This window comes from Bos javanicus, chromosome 26 (genome assembly GCF_032452875.1).
Source record: "Bos javanicus breed banteng chromosome 26, ARS-OSU_banteng_1.0, whole genome shotgun sequence".
NCBI lineage: Eukaryota > Metazoa > Chordata > Mammalia > Artiodactyla > Bovidae > Bos > Bos javanicus.
In genome coordinates, this window is record NC_083893.1 from 17,472,587 (window position 1) to 17,494,636 (window position 22,050).

At 42.5% G+C, this 22,050-nt stretch overlaps 1 protein-coding gene across 4 annotated transcripts in view; it reads right to left on the minus strand.

Annotated features, from left to right (window-relative positions):
- BLNK (B cell linker) overlaps window positions 1-22,050 on the minus strand; it is an 82,442-nt gene that overhangs the window by 59,358 nt on the left and 1,034 nt on the right. For all 4 annotated transcript variants that reach the window (XM_061402944.1, XM_061402945.1, XM_061402942.1 and 1 more), the window contains exon 2: window positions 67-132. In XM_061402944.1, coding sequence (XP_061258928.1) covers window positions 67-132 — 66 coding nt within the window. The remainder of the gene's footprint in view (window positions 1-66; window positions 133-22,050) is intronic.

Consider the following 22,050-nt stretch of genomic DNA (forward strand, 5'->3'; position numbering starts at 1 on the left):
GCAGGCTGGCATAAGATGTTATTTACATAAATAAGTGCTCACATAGTGCTGTGGCATCTGACTTACTTTTTGATCTTGTTCATTATTCCGCCTTCATTGTTCTTGATATCATGGACCATCTTTTGAAGTTGCCTGTATGAAATGAAATGAAACATAAAATATTAATAACTAGGTTGATTTTTAAGTCTTCTGTCCTTCTTGAGTACAAGAAAAAGGCCCCAAATAAATAAACCCCCAAATAGCATGAATTATATTGTATTCAATTAAGCTGGCCACTTACTACTTGAACCGAGGGAAGGTGTGACTGAGTCTATAAGGAGTGTGGTCATCGGGCCATGCATTGACCCACTGAAGTCTGGGTCAGTCTCAGGCTCTAGGAGAAATTCTGACTCCCAGCTATGTCTGTTCTGAGGAGTCATAAGCTATCAGAAGCCTCACCATTTATCACTTACTGTCCTCAGACCATACAAAGATGGAGCTACCTTGAAGAACACAGTATAGACAGAAATCAGGCTTAAGGTTTTTTGTGAGCAGGTTAACTTTACTAGGCAGAATCTGGAAAAATTGTCACTTAAAAGTTGTACATACACAGAAGTCATAAAGAAACTGATGAATGAATCTGGTTGCATAAATATTTGAAACTTCTGCAGAGCAAAAAGTAATGTGCACAAAATCAAAAGATAAATACATGTTGGAAGAAACGTTTGCAGCACATATAAGAAGAAGAACTACATGTTTTGATTAAAAAAGCATCTTAAAACTCAGTAAAAAAAATGTTTAACAATTCAATAGAAAAATGAGCAAAAGATGTGAACACAGATCTAACAGAAAAAAAAAATACAAGTGACCAACAGATCAATAAAAAGTTATTTAATATCACTTATATTTAAAGAAATCTAAATGGGAACAATGAGGTATAATATTCTGATTACCAGACTGGCAAAACTTAATAAGTATAATAATCCCCAGGGTTGGCAAGTATGTAAGAATACAGATATTCTTGGCAATATAAATTAGTACAATCGATATCTGTCAAAATGAAAAACCACCTTGCCTCTTGACCTGGAAGTTCCACTGCTAGAAATTTACCTTATGAACATAGTCACAAACTATACAAACATACATATCAGAATGTTTATTCCAGATACGTGTAATAGCTCTAATCCTTTCTGCCTCTCCCACCAAAACACCTGGAAACAACCTACATGCCCATTGATTATTAAAAGGGAACTTCTTAAATACACACTGATAAAGCCATAAACGGAATACCACAGGCTATAAAAAAAATACATCTCTATTGCTAATATGTAAAAAAAAATCTTGAGATATTATTAAGTTAAATGAAAATGGAGGATGAGACGAAAGAAAAGAAAGAATGTTTCTATGTTTTCCTATGTTTTTTGTAGGAAAATAAGACATATATACATGTGTGCTGGTATGTACATAGCTTTGTAGAAGGATATGCAAAAAATTGTTACATGGTTGTTTTCAAGGCCAATTGTAATTAGAAAAATTTATGAATTAGAAAAAAGTTCAGCGTATAGGACCATGTTTTATTTTCTTCATAATGACTTTCTAATTTAAAATACATCTAAATAAAATTTCACATGGTTCTGCCTTGAAAGAGTAACATATATGAATTTACCTTTCAGGCAAGGCTTTCCTTTCTTCTGAGAAAACAATTTCATTGGGCATTTTAGTTAATGAAATACAAAGCTTGTATATGGGGCTTCCGACGTGGCACTAGTGGTAAAGAATCTGCCTGCCAGTGCAGGAGATGCAAGAAGTACCAGTCCAAGCCCTGGGTTGGGAGATCCCCTGGAGTAGGAAGTGACAACCACTCCAGTATTCTTGCTTGGAAAATACCATGAAGAGAGGAGCCTGGCGGTCTACAGTCTATGGAGCAGCAAAGAACTGGACATGACTGAGCTCACAAAAAGCTTGTATATAGCCATTGTTCCAGGAGGAAATGGAGTTTTTCCATTAAAAAAATGAGGATTTCTCTCACTCTGGGAGCTAGGCTGTCTATTAGCTGTTATGAAGAGTGATGCACAGTTAAGCTTAGCATAGGCGTACAAAATCCTGTTGACAGGAACTGGAATCTGGGAGAAATATTCTCTTGGGCTATGTATGGATTTACAATGTATATGCTGCAAAGCTTTTTGGTATAGGGATGGAGCATTTGAGAGGATGAGAGAACAGCTTGTCAGAGGAACTCTGCCTGGCCTGACCTGTTGGCCTCCCCCACTAAGTGTTAATTTCAGGCTGAAATTAACCTAGTTTTTTCCAGTAGTCCTGTACTGATGTGAGAGTTGGATCACAAAGAAGATTGAGCACTGAAGAATTGATACTTTTGAATTGTAGTGCTGGAGAAGACTCTTGAGAGTCCCTTGGACCAGCAAGGAGACCAAACCAGCCAATCTTAAAGGAAATCAACCCTGAATATTCATTGGAAGGACTGATGCTGAAGCTCAAATACTTTGGCCACCTGATGTGAAGAACTGACTCATTGGAAAAGACCCTGATGCTGGGAAAGACTTAGGGCAGGCAAAGAAGGAGGTGACAAAGGATGAGATGGTTAGATAACATCACCGATTCAATGGACGTGAATTTGAGCAAACTCTGGGAGCTAGTGAGGAACAGAAAAGCCTGGTGTGCTGCAGTCCATGGGATTGCAGAGTCAGACACGACTTAATGACTGAACAACAACAACTCTCCTGTTATTCTGCTGTAGCTATTTCCTGAGGGCCGTCAGACATCATGGTGATGGGACATTTACTGCACAGTGGACATTCCTACTCTCAACTATCTTGGGAAAAGGGAGATTGTCAAACAAGAAATGGTAATGTAGATTGGGCATGTAGGGGAGCTCTTTTCCCTTCTAGGTCTAATGATTGTTCGGACCTGTAGACCTGAAAAGCATAGACAAACCTGAGGGTTTTTCTACAGTGTGAAGCTGGAGGGGTGGGGAGGTATGTGGCCCTGAACCCGAGACTGGGTCTGGGCCTCTGCTCTGAGAAGAGCCATCTGCGGTGCCATCGGTAGCCCTTTTCAATGAGATAATTCCCTTTATTGTCCCCAAATCTTCAATGGTATCCTGTCAGGAGTTGTAGCCCAGCTTTGATCGGGCTACGGGGAAAGTGTGTTCCATTGGCACTGAGGGGTGGATCGCAGTGGGAAGACAAGCTGGAGGGTGGAGTAGAAAGATAAGAGAGACTTCTTGAGGCTACACCTTGGAGAATTATCTACATGACTGGGCAACCCAGTGAGGGGTTCAAGTTTGAATATGAGAAGGTCAGTGCCATTTCATCGTTTGCATAACAAAGGAAATGAGACCATATCTTACATCACCAGTAAAGGAGGCTGGTGTATGTATGGAGGCTTCCACATGTATGAGAGCTCAGCTAAGCACCAGGCTCAGCAGCGGAGAGAACAGGATGGATGAGAGAGAAGAGGACCACCTGGTCCATCAGAGACACACAGGGGCGTCCTTCCAGCTGGACTTTAAGTTGCCTCGGAAGCATTTGGCATTCTAGAATTTGTTCACATACGTCCCGTGCAAACCCTTTTCTCCTTTTGCTGAGGAACTGTGGAGAACCTGTGAGATAGAGGAATGGGGAGGCGGGGAAGATAGGAGGTGTATGAGTAGAGAGGAAGTGAGATTGAGAGACAGACGGAAATGGATTGATTAGGAAGAAACAGAATAATTTCAAGTGGGGAGCAGAGGGCACTCTAGTTGTAAGCCAGCTATAACCAAGTGGAATGTCTTTACCCCACTTAATGCCTAACTGGATTGAAGGGCAAAATGAACTGGAGTGAAGGATCCTATCAGAGGTTCCTGAAGAGTGGGACACAGGCAGAGTAATAGGGAGCCAGAGGCTGATTTGTATAACTGACTTTGCTGTAGGTGTAAATAGTCACATGTAAATTGTTGCAAAAAAGTTTGATGTAATTTTTTCAATTATTCAGCTAGGTAGTCGATGCTTCTTGGCATTTCATAATTACTTTTAATTATAGCAGTTCATGGGATCACAAAAAGTCAGACACGACTGAGCGACTGAACTGATAGATTATTAAAATAATTATAATCTATAATTTTAGCAAATGGTTGAATTTTTTCACAAACTACATGTTTTGTGTTTAAATTTTTTTCCTCCCTCTGCATCTCATTCACTCAAATCCTGCCATCCACAGACTGCTCAGTTTCAGCTGCCAACCTTGTTACGTGGTACAAGTCGGCATCCCCCAGACCAAGAAGATGTGGTGATGCCCTCAGCTCCCTTTATCAACTCTTCACACACGGTCTGGTGCACAGCTTTTGCTGCCTTCTTTAGTATCTTTTGCTCCATTCTGGAGCACTTTTTGTCCTCTAGCACAACTTGAAGGATATGCAATAGCAAAGAAATGTGCAACTGGACTGTTTCAGGAGAAGATGCTCTTGAGTTGAACGACAGTTGTTTCACTGTGATAAGCTGTGTGGGGGTGAAAATAGGTAAGGCATAAAGTAGCTGCACTTTGATTATCCCTTTCAGAGATATCCTTGCAAGGCTAGGAGAAGGATAATGGGATCTCAGTGTTCTCATCTTTTAAAGTTGTGAAGAGATAGCCATGCTTATGTTAACAAAATACAATGAAGGACAAAGCTTATCTACACGCATCTACATTTTAAAACAGCATTAATATGTTATTTTTAAGCAGTATGACATTTTCACACTCAAAATAGTGAGCAGGTCATATAAATAATTATTATTCCTTATATAAACCAAGTTGAATATTATATTCTCTCCTTTCCTGTTGTTTTAAATTTTTTGTCAAGCTTTTGGGTTAATATCAATAAACTTAGCTATTTACCAACACACTGGAGTAATGGGGCCCTGACTGAACCAGGATCTCATTTAGATCCCATGATGTCTTGAGAGAGGAAAGATCATTGTTTGAAAGTTACGAGCAGTTTTTTGTCTTCAAAGAAGAGTTTAGAGGCTTTAGAATCTGGCAGACCGGTGGTTCTCACACTAAACTACACCAGAATCACCCAGAGGTCCTTGGAAACCCAGAGTTTCCCTCCAACCCCTGAGGTTTCTGATTGGGCAGGTCTGTGGTGGGGCTGGAGAATTTGCATTTCCTACAAGTCCCCAGGTGGCGCTGACTCTACCTGTTGGGAGCCCACCCTTTGAGCACCACTGTGATTGTTGTTGCTGTGATGATCATACCCTTTTCCACTGCAAACCTTTCAGTTGTGCCAAATAAAGCAAATACCTGCTTGCAGAAAATTAAAGTCCTCATTAACTCAAGTGCAGAGTTTCAGGCAGAGAAACTGATTGGTCAGTTGGGTAACCCAATCTGGACGCATGCTTTACTAGATGGTCACTTCTTTACCGGACTTGATTTTTCTCTGTGTGAATTTAGACTACCTGGTGCCTGTGTATTTTTGTTTATTTTATAGTCATATGCTTTTTTCTTGAACCATAGTTTGCAGCAGCTGCAGAGTGGAGATAAAGGGCCTATGTGCCCCTCACGCTGTGCAATAATCCAAAAGCTAGCAGACCTGCTCCCAGCAGAGAACCTGGCTGAGATGTTGCCATTCCTAATACGGTGCTCTAACATGGAAGAACATAGAATGTGGTGCTGTTAGGACTAAGACACGGCCATAGCCCCATCTGTGGGGGATGGGCAGCCTCACTGTCGCTCATCCTGCAAAGACTCCAGTCTAGAAACTGCAAGTGAGGGAAATGAGGATGTGGTAGACAGGTCTTGGGCTCTGGTATCAGGATGTCTCCTGTCTTCTTTGGGCCTCCTGGTTGCTGGTCCCTCGACTACAGGTTGAGTTGACTCCTAGAAGCACTCACTCTCACCATGCAGAAGCGAGCTGGCATTTGAAGTGTTCTCTGGCTGGGAGCAAAGCAGAGAGAGCCTGAGGTAGGGTCCAGGACACTGAGTGAAGCCTTGACTAGTAACAAAAATAAATCATTCTTTGTGATGTACTTCCCTTTTCTTATTCCTCAAACTTCAGTGAAGTTTTATTACACATTCATAACTCTCTTAGGACTGTGAGGAAATAAGGGATGGGTCTGTGGCCAGAGGTGGAAGGAGCCCAAGAAATCCAGATGGAACCTAGAGGATGCCATCTGCACCAGGATGGCTCCTAGGAGAGTGGTGAATGGATCTGGAGATAGGCGAGAGCCAGGGGGAAGATGTGGGAGGTACAAGCAGCCTGGGACTCCCAGAATCCCAGGGGCAGGGAGTCTGTAAAAGAGGGATAGGACTGGTATAATTTGAATGGCAAAAGATAACCATTTTTCTTTTCTTTTTGGACTCAGAAGCAAATAGTGGCTGGTTGCATACATTGCATAGTTTTTAATTTCTGATGATTTCTGATTAAAAATGTGATATATGTCAAAGAATTCAGTTTGAAAAGACTACATAAGGTATGATTCCACCTGGAATTTGGAAAAGACAAAACCATAGAGACAGTAAAAAGATTAGTGGTTGTCAGGAGTTCAGGAAGAGGGAAGGAAAGATAAGTAGGTGAGACAGAGGATTTTTAGGACAGTGAAACCATTTTGTATGCCACTATAATGGCAGCTGTAAGCAATAGATGGTCATTGTAGAACGAGCTTGGATAGATATTCTCCAGAGCGGAAGGTACTCCAGAATTGGTTTTTATTATTGCTGTTGTTGGCGGTTCTGGGGTGTTTTTTCGTTTGTTTTTGTTTTTTGGTAGTGGCAGGGATGGTTGACTGAAAATGCTCCCTAGCATGGCTGATTGGCATGGAAGGAGGGACTGGTGGGATGCAGAGCTCTACTAGAAGCAGGATGGGCATGAAGTTCACTGGAAAGGCAGTTGCATATGGCCAGACCATCAAAGAGTTCTCCAAGTAAAGTCATATTTCATTAATACCTTTCTAATAATTTTTATTAAATATAGATGATTTGAAAGATGGTATCATCTGCAAGAAGTGCTTTCTTTAAAGTTTTGTAGAAAAAACCCAGAAAATATCTTGTTTTTAGCTCAGTGCACTCACAGAGAACCATGAGAAAGCAAACTTTATGATGTTTTTTTCACTGTTTTTCGAGAAAAGGTGGACTGCAAAGCAATGTTTATCTGAGAAAATCCCTATTTAATCTGGATTTAGGAATGGATTAAAGAAGGTTTCATATTCAAGCAACTCTTCACAAACAAAAAGAACAAGGCAAATCCTTGCTCCTTCTTCATCCCCACATCCTAACCTCAAGCCCAGATCTGGAGCTTCATCCTTTCAGTATGCACAGGGCTGGTCCTTCTCCTGCAACCAAGATCCAAGCCTACAGCTTCCCCTTCACATCAGGAAAAAGCTGCCTCTGGCACTGTGCCTCTCCAGTCCATGCTCTGAAGGCTTGTCAGGGTCTATTCAGCTCATGTTTCTAAAACCCAGCTTTCACCAGGCTGCTCTCTCTTCTAGGGCCTACAGCAGTTCTCCAGTGTCTGCTGAACCAAGCCTGGCTTTTTGTCTTGACCGAGAGTTATTCAGCCTCTCTCTGAACTGCCCAGATGACTGCCTGTGAATTATCTACATCTACTCGGTTGGGTACTCTTAGGACATCTATCTGTGCTCTCCTCACAACTGGCCTGGTATCTCCATCTTATATGTTTCTAAGATCAATTTGGAGTAGAAATCTCTAATGCTTTCTTTGGTATATATATAGAGGAAAAAAAAAAAAAATCCAGTCTCTGACCACTTCATACTATGAACAGATTTTTTAAAATGCAGAGATCATCACTAGGTCTGCTTAGCTGACTTCCTCCTTTTTCAGGAGTTTTAATGATCTCACTTATTGACTCAGGACTTATTTTTAAGATGCTACTAGTCATTTTATGGTATATTTTGTTATTAAATTTAATAAGTAATTAAATAATCTGGTGTTCTTGAAATTTCCAACTTTTTTTTCACTTTTTCTCTGACTATTCATCTCCTATCACTAGTTATATCAATTCATATTTGGACAAATTTTACCCTTCTCTTTACCCTCCTGTTCACTCCTACAGCTACAGCCACTGTGATCTCAGGATGATAGACTACGCCAGTGCTCCAACCCATCTTTTCTTAAAAAAAAACTTTTAATTTTATATTCAAGTATAGTTGATAAACAATTCTGTGCTAGGTTCAGGTGTACAGCAAAGCAACTCAGTTATACACATGTATCTACTCCCTTTCAAATTCTCCTTCCATTCAGATTGCCACACAATATTGATCAGTGTTCCCTATGCTACACAGTAGGTCCCTGCCAGTCATCCACTTTAAATATAGCAGTGTGTACATGTCAATCCCAAACCCCCTATTTGTCCCCCCCCTCGCCTGTCTCCCCTGCCATCACAAGTTCACTCTCCCAAGTTTATGAGTCCATTTCTGTTTTGTAAATAAGTTCATTTGCATCATTTTTTCTTAGATCCCTCATATAAGCAATATCATATGATATGTCTCTCTCTGTGTCTGACTTCACTCAGTATGGCAAACTCTAGGGCCATCCATGCTGCTGCAAGTGGGCATTATTTCATTCATCTTATGGCTGAGTAACAGTCCATTGTATATATGTACCCCATCTTCTCTATCCAATTCCTCTGTGTTCCCCCATCTTGTCTCCTTCCCTTTAGCCTCTCCCCTTCTTCGGGTTCATTTTCCTAAATTGCTCCTTTTATCATGTTGCTCCACTCATGGATAGTCATTGCTGTCTCCCAGTTTCTTGCAGGATAAGGTACACACTCATTATCTTGGCAATCAAAGGTCTTCAAAATTTGGATACAACTAAATGTTTTAGGGGCTTCCCTGATGGCTCAGATGGTAAAAAATCTGCCTACAGTGCAGGAGACTCAGGTTCGATCCGTGGGTGGGGAAGATTCCGTGGAGAAAGGAATGGCAACCCACTCCAGTATTTTTGCCTTGAGAATCCCATGGACAGAGGAGCCTGGTGGGCTATAGTCCAAGGTGTCACAAAAAGTCGGGCACAATTTAGTGACTAAACAACAACTGACTTGAGGGCAGGGTCTTCCCCTTAAAATTTAATCTTATTTGTTTTATGCAAGACGTGTATTTGTTTTGTTATTCCACAGTATTCAGTGAGCAAACCAAGCAAGGCGCGTATGGATTCAGAGCTGCTATGACACAAGCCCTGCCTCTGGTGATGTAGGAGGAAGGTCCCTTCTGCCACCATGTCACACGACACAAACATCTGACCTGTGTCAGACCGAAGGGCAGAGAGAGACAGATGGGGCGGGAGGTGGAAGGTGCAGGTTGGGGGGGGGGCATCTCTAATTCACACAAAATAATTTCCCTTTGGATAATTTCTGTCTCAAAACTGAAGTCTGTGGCTACTGACGGTCATTTTGAAACAGAATGCCGCTTTTGAGTGACTGTTCTGTTTTTGCACTCAGCAGCCCTGGTCCTCGCACTAACGTCCCTCCTCCTCCCCACAGCCTGGCCCAGCTTCCTCCGGGCCAGCCTTCCTGTGGCATTACTGGTGTTATATTTAGATGTGCGAATTCAGCAACCGAAGTCCCTTCCTTCTGGAGACGGTCCGTGGTGAAGCTGGCACAGAAGTTTTGGCAAGTCCTTTCTACCATAGGATACCTCAAGATGCTCCTAAGAGTAAGGTCTCCCCCAGCCCCATTCACAGACGCAGATACAAGGCCCAGGAGACCCCAGTGCTGGGCTCAGACCACACAGCTCCAAAACTCCTAGTTTTGCCTGTCATCAAGGTAGTCACAGAAGTCTGATGGTGAGAGAGATTTTAGGAATATCCTGGGTCAACCTCCTCTTGGAAGGGAGGACATTAAATTCCAAAGAAATTCTGCCATTGTCCCCAGATTAATTTTGAGGATTCCCCCAGCTCTTTCCCTCACATGCCGCTCCATCCTTTCCGCATGTGGTCCAAGTTTCCTGTTCAAGAACCAGCCTTTCCACAGCAGGGATGTGCCCTCCAGTTTATACCACAGCCCAGAGCTATGCTTACAAGTCCAGGCCCAGGGAGCCAGGCCAGTGGTCAAATGGATACTCAGTGGCACTGCAGTGAATGCCCGCACTCACTGAGCATGTATTGTGTGCCAGGTCCTTTGCGTGTATTATCTCATCTAGCCCTCACAGCCTGGTGATATAGGTCCTATTGTTATCCCATTTAAAAAATAACCACATAACATTAAATTTATGATAACTAGTGTTAAGTGAGTGTACAGTCAGTAGTGTATTCACATACACATTGTATCTTCACATTGTTGTGATTATCTCAACTTTTATAGTGAGGAAATACTTGCTCAGAGAAGCAACTTGCCCTAGGTCCTACAACTAGTGAACAACAGAGCTGGGATTAGAAATCGGGCCATCCGACTCCAGAACCCATGCTCTCAACCATCCCTGCGTGATGTGTGCTTCTTTGTCTCAGCTTGGCCCCTCACCAGGGTGGATGGCCAGCTTCAGCATGTGCCCCTTTGGGCACCTTCCTCTCTGTCCCTGGAGAAGGCATCCAGTTCCTCCCCCAGCCAAGGGGTGTTTACTGAGGACACGTGCTCCCACTGCTGCCCTGCTACAAGTCTTCCCTGCTCAACTTGTTGCTGGAAGACTGCATGGGCTCTGCAGGGCTTGTTTCGGTCTTTAGGGAGGGGCAAAGAAGAAAGAGGAAGGGACAGAAGGCAGGGGGAGCGAGAAACAGAGAGGGCAGCACACGCAGCTGGCAGGAAGGAATATGGCAAGGGCTCTCAGGTGCAGACCGTGCTCGGAAGTAGAGCGCCTGGGCTCAGCCGCAAGGAGACCTGGGTACCTATCCCCGTGCGCCCGTCTCATCACCCTAGTCCAAAAGGCCACTTAAGAGTCCTGGAGTGGGGGCATCTGTGCACCTTCTATGTGAGCATCTCACGGCCTGGGTTGTCTCACTAACCACCTAGGAACCAGAGAAAGTAATTTGCAAGTTTCTCCATACACTACCATTTCTTTTTTCCCACTGAGATCTGCAAATACTTTGTGGTTGTCTTTGACGTGTCTAGACGGCGGATCTCGGTTATAAGCAGACAGAAATTGGGCTGACTTGGCACAACCAGGAATAAAGAGGATCCTAATACCCTGAGTCCTTTCCAAAAAAAACCTCCTGGTGCACTTTACCCTATCAGAGGCAGTTAGGCAGGAGACACACTGCCCTGACATGGATGAGATGACAGGAAAGTAGGTTAAATTCGCTGTACAGAGGTCCTAGGAGATTTGTCCCTTGATGTGACAGCAGAAGTGTCAGGCTCTCGGCTCCCTGATTTTAAGGGTCTGTAGGGATGTAGCACTTTCCTTCATCTCTCTGGTGCTGGCTCTCACTCACCCACATAGCATGGAGGACCTGGGGTAAAGGGAAACTTCTTCCTAGAATATGTGGAAACAGGTTGTGGAAAGCAAAAAAATTCAAGAATGCACTTGGGTTTGGAAGAGCCCCTGGAGGTCATGTTATCTAACCCCGTCACTGTGCCGGGCTCTGATTTGTTTCTTGTTCTAACCAGGTGCTGACAGCTGGAATTTTGTGATGTTTACAGTCTTTCTTCTAACAGCATGAAAATTATTGTGTAAAGCAGATGATTCTCAAATTTGTAAGACTGCATGACAAGTAATTCTAATCATTTTCAGAAAATTCTGAAAATGTAATTCTGGAAAAGGGGCGTGTTTAAAAGAAAAAATTAACCTTAGTGGGGGGAAAATTGAACCTTGGCTGTGTCTACCTGTTACACCCCACTTGTCTGAGCAATCATTTCTAAAACAAAAAACAAAGATATTTTCAGGGAGTAAATTTTCAAGGAGTGATATTGCAAGAATGGTATTTCTGATACATAAAAAAAAAAATTGCCTCAAGCTCATCATTTCTTTGGAATCTGAGTGAAAAAAGTATTGGAAAATATCATATGTAGAGATTAAAGTGGAAGGAAGCATTGTCATTCTTAAATGTTTACCCTACAGGAACATTTATTAATAATACATTTTTTGTGGTGGGGTGGCCACACTGCTCAGCTTGTGGGATCTTCGTTCCCTGACCGGGGAGCTAACCCAGGCCCTCGGCAGTGAGAACGCTGAGTCTCACCACCAGACTGTCAGGGAATTCCCCAATAATACATTTTAAAAAAGTACTTTGACACAGTATCTAATTGGTCAAATGAAATGATCATGTATCCCCATAATATAATATTTTACAGTAAATATGCAAAATAATTTTATTACCAAAAATTCCTCATTCAACTATTTCAATATTCAACGTAGTGAATAGTAAGTAAATTTAGTAAATTCACAGTACTGTGCAATTACCACCACTGTCTCGTTGCAGAACAGTTCATCAACCCAAAAGGAAGCCTCAGACCCACTAAGTAGTTACCAGCAATTTTAAAGCAGATGTTTTTTCCCTACTTTACTTTCGAGGCACACAAATAGCTTTTGTTTTAATCATGTTAAGAATTGTTTTCATCATTCATCAAATGAATTTGATTCAGTCATCTGGGATTGGTTGGACAACTGTGATAATCTGTTGATAGGATGATAATAGGAAATAAAAAAAGTTTTCTGCTGTAAAAAGAGAACTTTGACCATGAACAGGGTGTAAGACAATTTAAGAAGCAAAATAGTCACATACATGTAGAGGGCTCAGTTTTCCAGTGATTTGCTGGTGGTGTTGTTGTTCAGTCACTCAGTCGTGTCCTACTCTTTGTGACCCCATGGGCTGCAGCATGACGGGCTTCCCTGTCCTTCACCATCTCCTGTAGTTTGCGAAGACTCATGTCTGTTGAGTCACTAATGTCGTCCAATCATCTCGTCCTCTGTCATCCCCTTCTCCTGCCCTCAATCTTTCCCAGTGTCTGGGTCTTTTCCAGTGAGTCTGCTCTTTGCATCAGGTGGCCAAAGTATTGGAGCTTCAGCTTCAACATCAGTCCTTCCAATGAATATTCAAGACTGAGTTTCTTTAGGGTTGATTGGTTTGATCTCCTTGCAGTCCAAGGGACTCTCAAGAGTCTTCTCCAGCACAATTAAAAAGCATCAGTTCTTCAGCACTCAGCCTATTTTATGGTCCAACTCTCATACCTGCACATAACTAGTGGAAAAACCATAGCTTTGACTATATGGACCTTTGTCAGCAAAGTGATGTCTCTGCTTTTTAATACACTGTCTAGGTTTATCATAGCTTTTCTCCCAAGGAGCAAGTGTCTTTTAATTTTGTGGTTGTGGTCAAATTTGCAGTGATTTTGGAGCCCAAGAAAATAAAATCTGCCACTGTTTCCACTTTTCCCCCATCTATTTGCCATGCAGTGATGGGATCGGATGCCATGATCTTAGTTTTTTGAGTGTTGAGTTTTAAGTCAGCTTTTCCACTCACCTCTTTTATCCTGCTCAAGAAGCTCTTTAGGGATTTCCTGACCAGAGATCAAATCCCGTATTGCAGGCAGGTTCTTTACCATCTGAGCCACCAGGGTGTTTTCAGTTTGGTATTACATTTGCCATTTTCCTTTTTGAAAGTATGTTTTTCATGTTTGTATTTGAATCTACTGTAGTTGTTTGTGCTAAAAATGACTGTTTCCTTCCCGCCTAGGATTGGGTATGGTCATTAATATGCCAAACATGTTTAAAAGGTTATTCTTCACCCTGCAGCTTTTTACGTTTTGAACCAAGTAAAGTTGTAAACAACAGCATAGTCAATGACGGAGGACATTTTCTTTCTGCCTTTGAGCTCAGCCCTCTAACCCTGTTGTCCAAGCACTTTAGTTATAGCCTCCCTCGATTTAGGTGTTGTCTCCCTCCTCTGACCTTTCTCACCTTCTTTTCACCACTTTCCTGAACAATGTTCCCTTCTTTCAACTAACAACCATAGATTGAGCCACATCTGTGTGGGAGACAGAAGAGCACAGCTTTCTGCCCCCATGATGAGCTGTTAGATTCTGGCCTGGGTGTTAGTGATGGCAAAGAGCTTAATGCCTGAACCTATTACAGTGATGTTTAATCTTGAGCCAGGACTCTAAGACACTGCTTTATCACAGAAGGAAGTCTCTTTAAAGACACAATTTGGGGCAACAGCAGAGCCCAGGCCAGGAGGGATTTGTGGGACATTCTCAGAACCCTTACTCTCTATTTAATACATTTACGGTTATAACACCCTTATTATGTTATATGGGCTTCCCAGGTGACTCAGTGGTAAAGAATCCATGTGCCAATGCTAGAGATATAGCAGACATGGGTTGGATCCCTGGGTTGGGAAGATCCCTTGGAGGAGGAAAGAGCAACCCACTCCAGTATTCTTGTCTGGGAAATCCCATGGACAGAGAAGCCTGGCAGGCTACAGTCTGTGGGTTCGAAAAGAGTCAGACATGACTGTGCAACCGAACATGCATTATGTTATTTATTATTATTCTCATTTTCCTGAAAAGCTGAGGCTAAAAAGAATTAAGTAATCTTCTCAGAGACCAAGACCTATGGAGTACAGAGCAAGTAGTCAAACCTAGGTCTGCCTAATTCCAAAATTCAGCAAAAAAAAAAACACCTTTCTGCAGCACTTCTTAATTATACCACATGGTCCTTTATACTTAGTCTATGCATAAGACCAACTCTGCTCTTTTTAATTATGACTCACTCTCAGATTACATGAACTGTTGTGAGAACATTCCTTGAAAAATATATAGTATCACAGGGTACCAGACATGCCTGCGTCAGTGTGAAATTCAAGTTTGGACTTGGAAGCATGTGATAGCATGAAATACTGACAGCAATATTCTGTAGGGCCTCATTGGGATTTCTGACTAGTAAATTACCTGCTTTTTAATTTAAAAAGAGTCTCGGAGAAACATAGAACACAGACTAAGCTAGAATGTTTTACTAGCCAGTAAATAACAGAGAAAAAAGAAAAAAAAAAAAGAGGTGGACATGGTCTGCTCTTCCTCCCTACTCACAGGCAAGCATGGAGGCATGGTTCTAGACTGGGCTTTGTCAGTGTGAGCTTATATAGGCAACATCACATCTCTGGGCATTTTACCTGAGGAGTACAGAGATGGTTTCTCCATTTTACCTGCCAAGTAAACCTTTCTGATTTGGAGGCTGGGGAGAGGAGGGGATGAGGCTTCTCCACTGATGTCTGTGTCCTGACATATTGCAGGGGGAGCAAGTTCAGCCTAGGCAGCTCATGGAACTTGTGACCATCACTGGCTACATAATTTCCAGGGCCCATTGTAAAATGAAAATACAGGGCTCCTAGTTGAAAATCCAAGACTGCAACAGCAGAGCACTAAAGCAACCATGGGGGCTGTGAGACTGCATGGCACAGGCCTTGAAAACTCAGTGACCTCTGCTGCAGGTTCCCTTCAGGAAGGGTTGAAATCTGGTGGCAATCTAGGATGCCCAGGTAGCCTTCTGGGAGGCAGGGATGCCCTGGGAGTAACGAGCTTCTTTCTCAGGAAAGGGGCAGACAGGGAAGCACTTTTCATCTAGGACATGCAACATGTCCCTAAGCTGGCTTCCATGCTTTGCTGTGGAAATGAGCATTGGAACAGCCATGCTGGACTAAGGGACTACTTCCAATTTGGGGACCTAGGCCATGATGCTGTAAAAGGGTTGTGAATACACCCAAGTGGAAAATCAGTCTACAGATATAGCTGCTGATGATGACCTTTCAGAAGGGAGATGAGGCAGGACAGGTAGGAGCAGGCAGGTTAGACCGTGAGGAGCAGCTGTAAGGGAGGAGCTGTTGGGAACAGGCAGTCCCAACTGTAGCACTAAGTACCGGTGTGGGAAGGAAGACATAAGCCTGCCTGCCGAGGGGTGTAGAACTGGGGATGGGAGCGCATGGCACAGAAAGAGGCTCAGCCCATAGCAGGAGGGGTGGCTCCCTGAGAGAGGGTGTCCACCGCAGGCCAGGTGACCTGTGTGCCAACGTCAGCTGCTTCCTTGCAATGTGCTAGGGACCCTTAAGGTCGGTGGGACCTGGTAGACAGCAAGCCAGGGTCACACTTCAGGGTTCACAGCTCCTTTGATCTTGAGGCAGGTCCTGGATGGGGGCTGGAATTCCACCAATCTGCAGGGGGGACCCATTTCTGGAACAACGAGTGTGCCATCCTCTTAACCTCTAATCGTGTGCTTGGTTCCTGTAGGCTAAGAAAGCCCAGCAAGTACATGGAATGAGAAAACTGAAGCTGTTACAGAGAGCTTAGATATCAACACCTAAAAGAGCAAATAGAGAGATGCAAGGTCATTTTAAAGAAGCAGAATGGTTCCAGGTCAGTTGAGATTTAAAGGACTGGCAAATCCAAATCACAAGGCAAGGCATGCAGTGTGTCTGACGGGGAGGCAGTGGTAGCCCCAGAGAGCACCAGCCCACAAAACCAGAGTCTACCTGATATTTGTCCTAGATCTCATGGGTTCCACTCAAGTTGCCCAGTCTACTTAAAGAGGTAGAAACAGAGTATTCCAAGGTTGACCTGATGTCTGGAAATCTTTTCCTGCTTTCATTTTTCTACTTAGGAGAGAACAATATATGCTTCAGTGATTCATGTAGTTCCTGGCATCTAGCTTTGTTTGACACTAAAAATTCTTTTTTCAAAAACAACTCATTGACATACAGACTCAAGAACTTCTGGACTTTCTGCTTGGCAACCACTGACCCAGATCATCCCAGACAGAGGAAAATCAGTCCAGCAAGCAGAGGCCACATCAATGGCAAAGATACTATTATATATTACATATTCTAAACTTCATATATTATATATAATATATTATATATAATTTATATATTATAATTTATAATATATAATTTATATATTCTATATTCTAAACTTTAATACATTCTGCACTCTAAGTATATACAAGTGAATCTGTGCTTCTCATTCTACATAAATTTCATTCCACTTGATTTGAATCAGAGTTTTCCAACTATAGCACTGTTGACATTTTTGTGCCAGATAATACTTTGCTGTGAGGATTACTCTGCACAGTTCAGGATGTTCAAGTGTCCCTGGCATCTACCAACTACATGTGAGCAGCAACCCCATCCGATGTGTGATTGTCAGATGTCCCCTGGAGGGCAAAATTGTCCCTGGTGGAGAGCCACTGATCTAAATGATGCAGCTATGTCTGGGGGAAGGGCAGGGTAAGACAGCTTCTATGGGGTTTATTAAAAAGCCAAAGAAAAGCCATCAAGTGTTTCAATTTCTCTATAATAAGGCATTACTTAATTTCTTTTTTTTTTCCTTATTCATATTCTTTAACAAGCCCAGATGCCTTGATGTCATCACAGGAGGGCAATAGTAAGATCTTCTTTGAAACTGCACCAAATAAGTAAATTCTTCACAGAACAGATGAGCTTAATCATCTGTGGGGAAAAACCAAGAGATTATAAATGTGTGCCTAAATATTTGGGTACCAGCCCAATCTCTTCCTATCCAGTGATGTAAGAGGCAGGGCTGGAATGTGATTGTGGCGCAGTTCTCGGAAACCTAATTAATTATATCGTAGCCCATTTGGGAACATATTCAAGAGGAAGGAACTGTTCAGCCACGGCACACATTGCTCAGATGATCATTGGATCCAGGAGAGAGGGCACCTTGAATTTGCAGACTCTGGTTTAGTGTTTTCCTGGCACAGCCCAGATGAGAGTGGGTCAGAAAGAGTACCTTGAGGTTTCCTAGCTGATGGTCCTGAAATCCACAAACACTAAGCAAATTTCTAATGTGGCTCCCATATAGCTTGCCCATGAGAAGAAAGAGACCTGTCTGAGAATTCCGTCCATTGGTAGGACACAAGTTAGTCCAGTTGAGCAGGTTCTCAGTAGAAATAATGCAGGTGAGCAGTGGGAAGAGAACAGGGAATCATACTTCCTGGCAAGTTTGTCTTATCTCTGACATTAGATGCTGTGCTTCCTCTGTGATCTCTCATATCAGCACCTCTGACCTAAAACTTATAAAGAATGATAAGAGCGATGTCCCAGACACACTTATATTCAGGCTGTGCTCTGTCCACCATGATGAGCCCCTGGGCATCTTCCTGCTCTGCTTGCCACTCCAGTTTAAAGGGGGTTGGATCTACTACCATGAGTAGGAAGAGACATAACAAACAGTCACTTGTGAAGGGTGGGCTGAAGTACTGATTGTTGTGTTTACTTTTTCTTACTCGTTATACCGACTATATGACAAATATTCTGGGTACTTTAGCCCATGTCTTCAGAACATACCTGTGAGGAAGGTATCTCTAGTTTTATTTGACAGTTGAGGAAACTGAGGCTTAGAGAAGTTGAGTGATATCATCAGGACCCATAGCTAGTAGTTGGCAATTGGAATCCTTCCCTTTTGGGCACTGGTTGCTTTGTCCTTCTAAAATACATGATAGCTATCTTCTAGATCATGTATCTGGATGCTGTCTAGTTGAATCCTCTGACCCCAGTGTTCAGAGTTGGACAGTTTTCAAAGAGTTTGTAAGAAAAGTGTTTGAAAGTATTTTGAAAACTATCTCAAATAAGTTGATCATTCCATCAGGGCATAGTTCCTGAAGGTCATGGGATGAAATGGTAGCCTCAGAAGATGTAACATTTCAAGTATGGTTTTCATGCCTAAAGGACCACACAGCATTCAGAGCTGAGAGGGACTTTGAGAATAATCAGATCCAAACTTCTCATTTTGTGGCTAGGGGACACAGGGGTGATGAAGACCTATCCAGGAAGGGGTGGTAGAAAACGAAAGAAAAGGGCACATATGGAAGTATCATGAAATAAAGACTGGAGGGTGTGGTAGGTGAGTGGAAGTACAGAGGGCAGGATGAATCAGACTTAGGGTTAATGGTGACACCATTGACAGAAACAGAGAGGGCCACAGAGGAAGCTAGTGACGGAAAGGTGAAAAGAAGATAAATTTGCTTCTGAAGAAGTGAACTGGAAAAGTTAAGTTTCTGGAAACTCCGGTTAAGGATTCCAAGACCTGAGAAGAAAAGTCATGTCCCAGGATCTGTCAAATAGGATCTCCAAGTGAGAGCCCTCGTTGTGAGACCCAGACACCCATGACAGGGCTCTGTCATGCTTGACAGTTTATTAGCCATTTAGATGAAGGCAGAGAAAGGGTGTTTGTCACGTCTACAGTCCATGCAAAGCTAAATGCCACAGATGTCAGAATCAACAGGTAAAATAGCCAAAATAGCTAAAAAGAAGAACTGAAACTGACATGAAATTTATCAAGGATTCATGTAAAGTGCTCTTTTTCTGTTCAGAAAGTCAATCGCACACCTATAGAATTAATAAGAATAACAATAGAGGTACTAAATAACCATCATTTTTCCATTCAATAGGTATTGTGTGCCAGGATCTCTCTAATCCTTGCTGCAGCCCTTTGAGATTGGTGCTATTATTATCTCTATCTTTTTAGCTGAAGAAGCTGGGACCGGGAAGTTTAAGTACAGTTTCCTAAAGTCACACATATGTTAATTTGACTGAAAAATACCATATTCTTACACCAATAAGATAAGGACTAGGGAGACGTGGCTTATCTGTGCCTGTGTCAAAGACTTTTCGCATTTGTAAAAATAAGTGAATATATATTTGTGGGGGCTAGAAAGAAAAATGCACAAGCACAGGTGGTGAGCCAAACTCAATGTTTTGTGCAGCCTGGATGGGAGGGGAGTTTGGGGGAGAATGGATACATGTGTATGTATGGCTGAGTCCCTTTGCTGTCCACCTGAAATTATCACATTGTTAATTGGTTATATCCCAATAGAAAATAAAAAGTTAAAAAAAGTGTATGTAAAACATAAAAATTCCTTCACAAACTAGTTTCACTAACTTGAAAGAAATATAGTCAGTGTGATTCAGGATTGTAAATGTCAAAACGTTTACCCAGAACAGTAATATTTTTGTGAACAGGAATATTTACTGTGGAAGGATTGAGACTTCAGGTCTGAGGTGCTTTTCTGGTGGTATTGTTAGCTTATAAAATCCAGGGAAAATCATGGCTGAGAATCAACTAAAAGATTTTGTAAGTTTTTGGATTCCCATGAACAGAGAAACCAACTTCATGTAGTACCTCAAGGGGAGAAAAAAATAAAAAATCTGTGCTCACACATTTCTGTGGTCACGTATAGCGGAGCCACTTCGCTTTTTTCAACTCTTCAGTAGTAGGAACTCAGCCTTGACTATTCATCCCCAGCTGTCCATATAAGAAGGTCCATCTGGAACCTTCTCATTCTCCTTCATTTTGAGACTCTCCTCTTTCCTTCCAATCTGTCCTGCCCTCCTTTCCTGATTGATTCTGCTTTTCCTTCCTCCTGGTCACTCCTTCTGCCTCTAATCTCTTTTCAGCCCTAGATCAAGGTCATCCCTTTTACACTCCCTCCACCCCAGAAGGACACTCACTATCTCTCTACTTTTCTGGCTAATGATTTAAGCAAAGTATGTTTAAGTGTTGATAAACCTAAGAGTATGAACTCCGCTCTTCACTTATACTGTTATTCAATGCCAAATAATTGCACGGTTGTCAATCTTCTGAACTGATGTTAACCAGTCAAGACAGAGGATGCGAACCAAAAGGATCAAGAATTCGTTTACCTACGCCTGGCCATCCCATCTAATTACAGCAAGTATTTGAAATGGTGCTTCAGGTTCGTTGTGTTTACAATTTCCTTTCTTTGAAAAGTTCCACATCAACAGTGCACACTTTATCAGAACAGGTCAGTTCTGTAAAAACAACTCAGTCACCAGGTAGGGGGAAAAAGTTACTTCCGCCTGAGCAGATGGATGTAGGATATGATTATCCACAATACAGTTTCAGCTTTCCACCCTCCCATCTGTGGTTGCATGTTGTCTCTTGATAGCTCTGTGGCAAAGCTGGACTTCGTCCCTGAGGGAGCAATTATAAAGTGATTTAGGTTCTATTGCCCTCCTTTATTTTAAATCTTATCTGGATTTCCTGAAGGAAGTTCTAAAACTTAGTACAGTCCTAAGTGATGGAATATCCTTGAAAAGGACCTTCTAAACCTTCTTGTTCCTTTGGGAGAAACCCTCAGAGTTTCTTGGTCATGTCCTTCCTTCCCCCTCCCTTCTCACTGCCCTGTCCCAAGGCCAGGCCTGCAGCTTTAGAGGCTTGGGTTACTTAGCTGTCCCCCTCTCACTGAGCATCCTTGACAACCTCCCTTAAGCCTGTTGGCATGACACCTGTAAGAGTGTAAACTGTTCTCCAGCTCTGTGCGGCCAGAGCCCTCACAATCCTTTGTGATATGGCTGCACCCCACGTGTCTAACCTCATCAGGAGCTTCTGGTCCCACATGCCTACTCTACAGCCTGTGTTGGTAAGGAAGTCCTCACCATCCTACAAACGGACCTACTCAAGTCCAGCTCCAAGCGTCCAGTCCCCCGACTTCTTTTTATCTTATGTGCCTCTCAAAGACTAGCTCTTTATTTATTTTGTTTTATTGAGGTAACATTGGTTTATAATATTATGTAAGTTTCACATTTACAACCTTATCTTTCCTACTTCTATATACATCATAGTGTGCTCACTGCCAAAAATTTAGTTTCCATCCGTCACCATACACTTGACTTCTTTTACCCATTTCAGCCCCCGACCCCGTCCCCTGCTCCTTCCCTTCTGGTAACCACTACTTGGCTCTCCATATTTATATGTTCATTTTTATTTGGTTTGGTTTGTTCATTTACTTTGACAAAGCCTAATGCTTGATGCATCTTCTCTGTTAAAACATCTCTGGCTACTCCGATTCATTTCTTACACCCATTGAGTCACTTACTACTTGCACTATTTTATCTGCCCCCTCCCATGATGGTGTAGCAATATGAGACCAAGGGCAAGACTTTCTTCTCTCCCATTAGGGCCGATCATACAGCAGCACTTACCAACATGCCCTTAAAGGGACCGACTACAGCCATGCTGCCTCCTGATTCTAGACCAGCAGTTCGTTTCAAACTATCATTTACCAAGGGCCTACCAGGTATATAACCCATATTATAACTGTCAAGGACTGTCCCTTGGCCATTCCCAGGCTAACTGCCCTTATATTCTGTCTCAACAACCTTAATTCTGTAGCTCCTTATCATTTA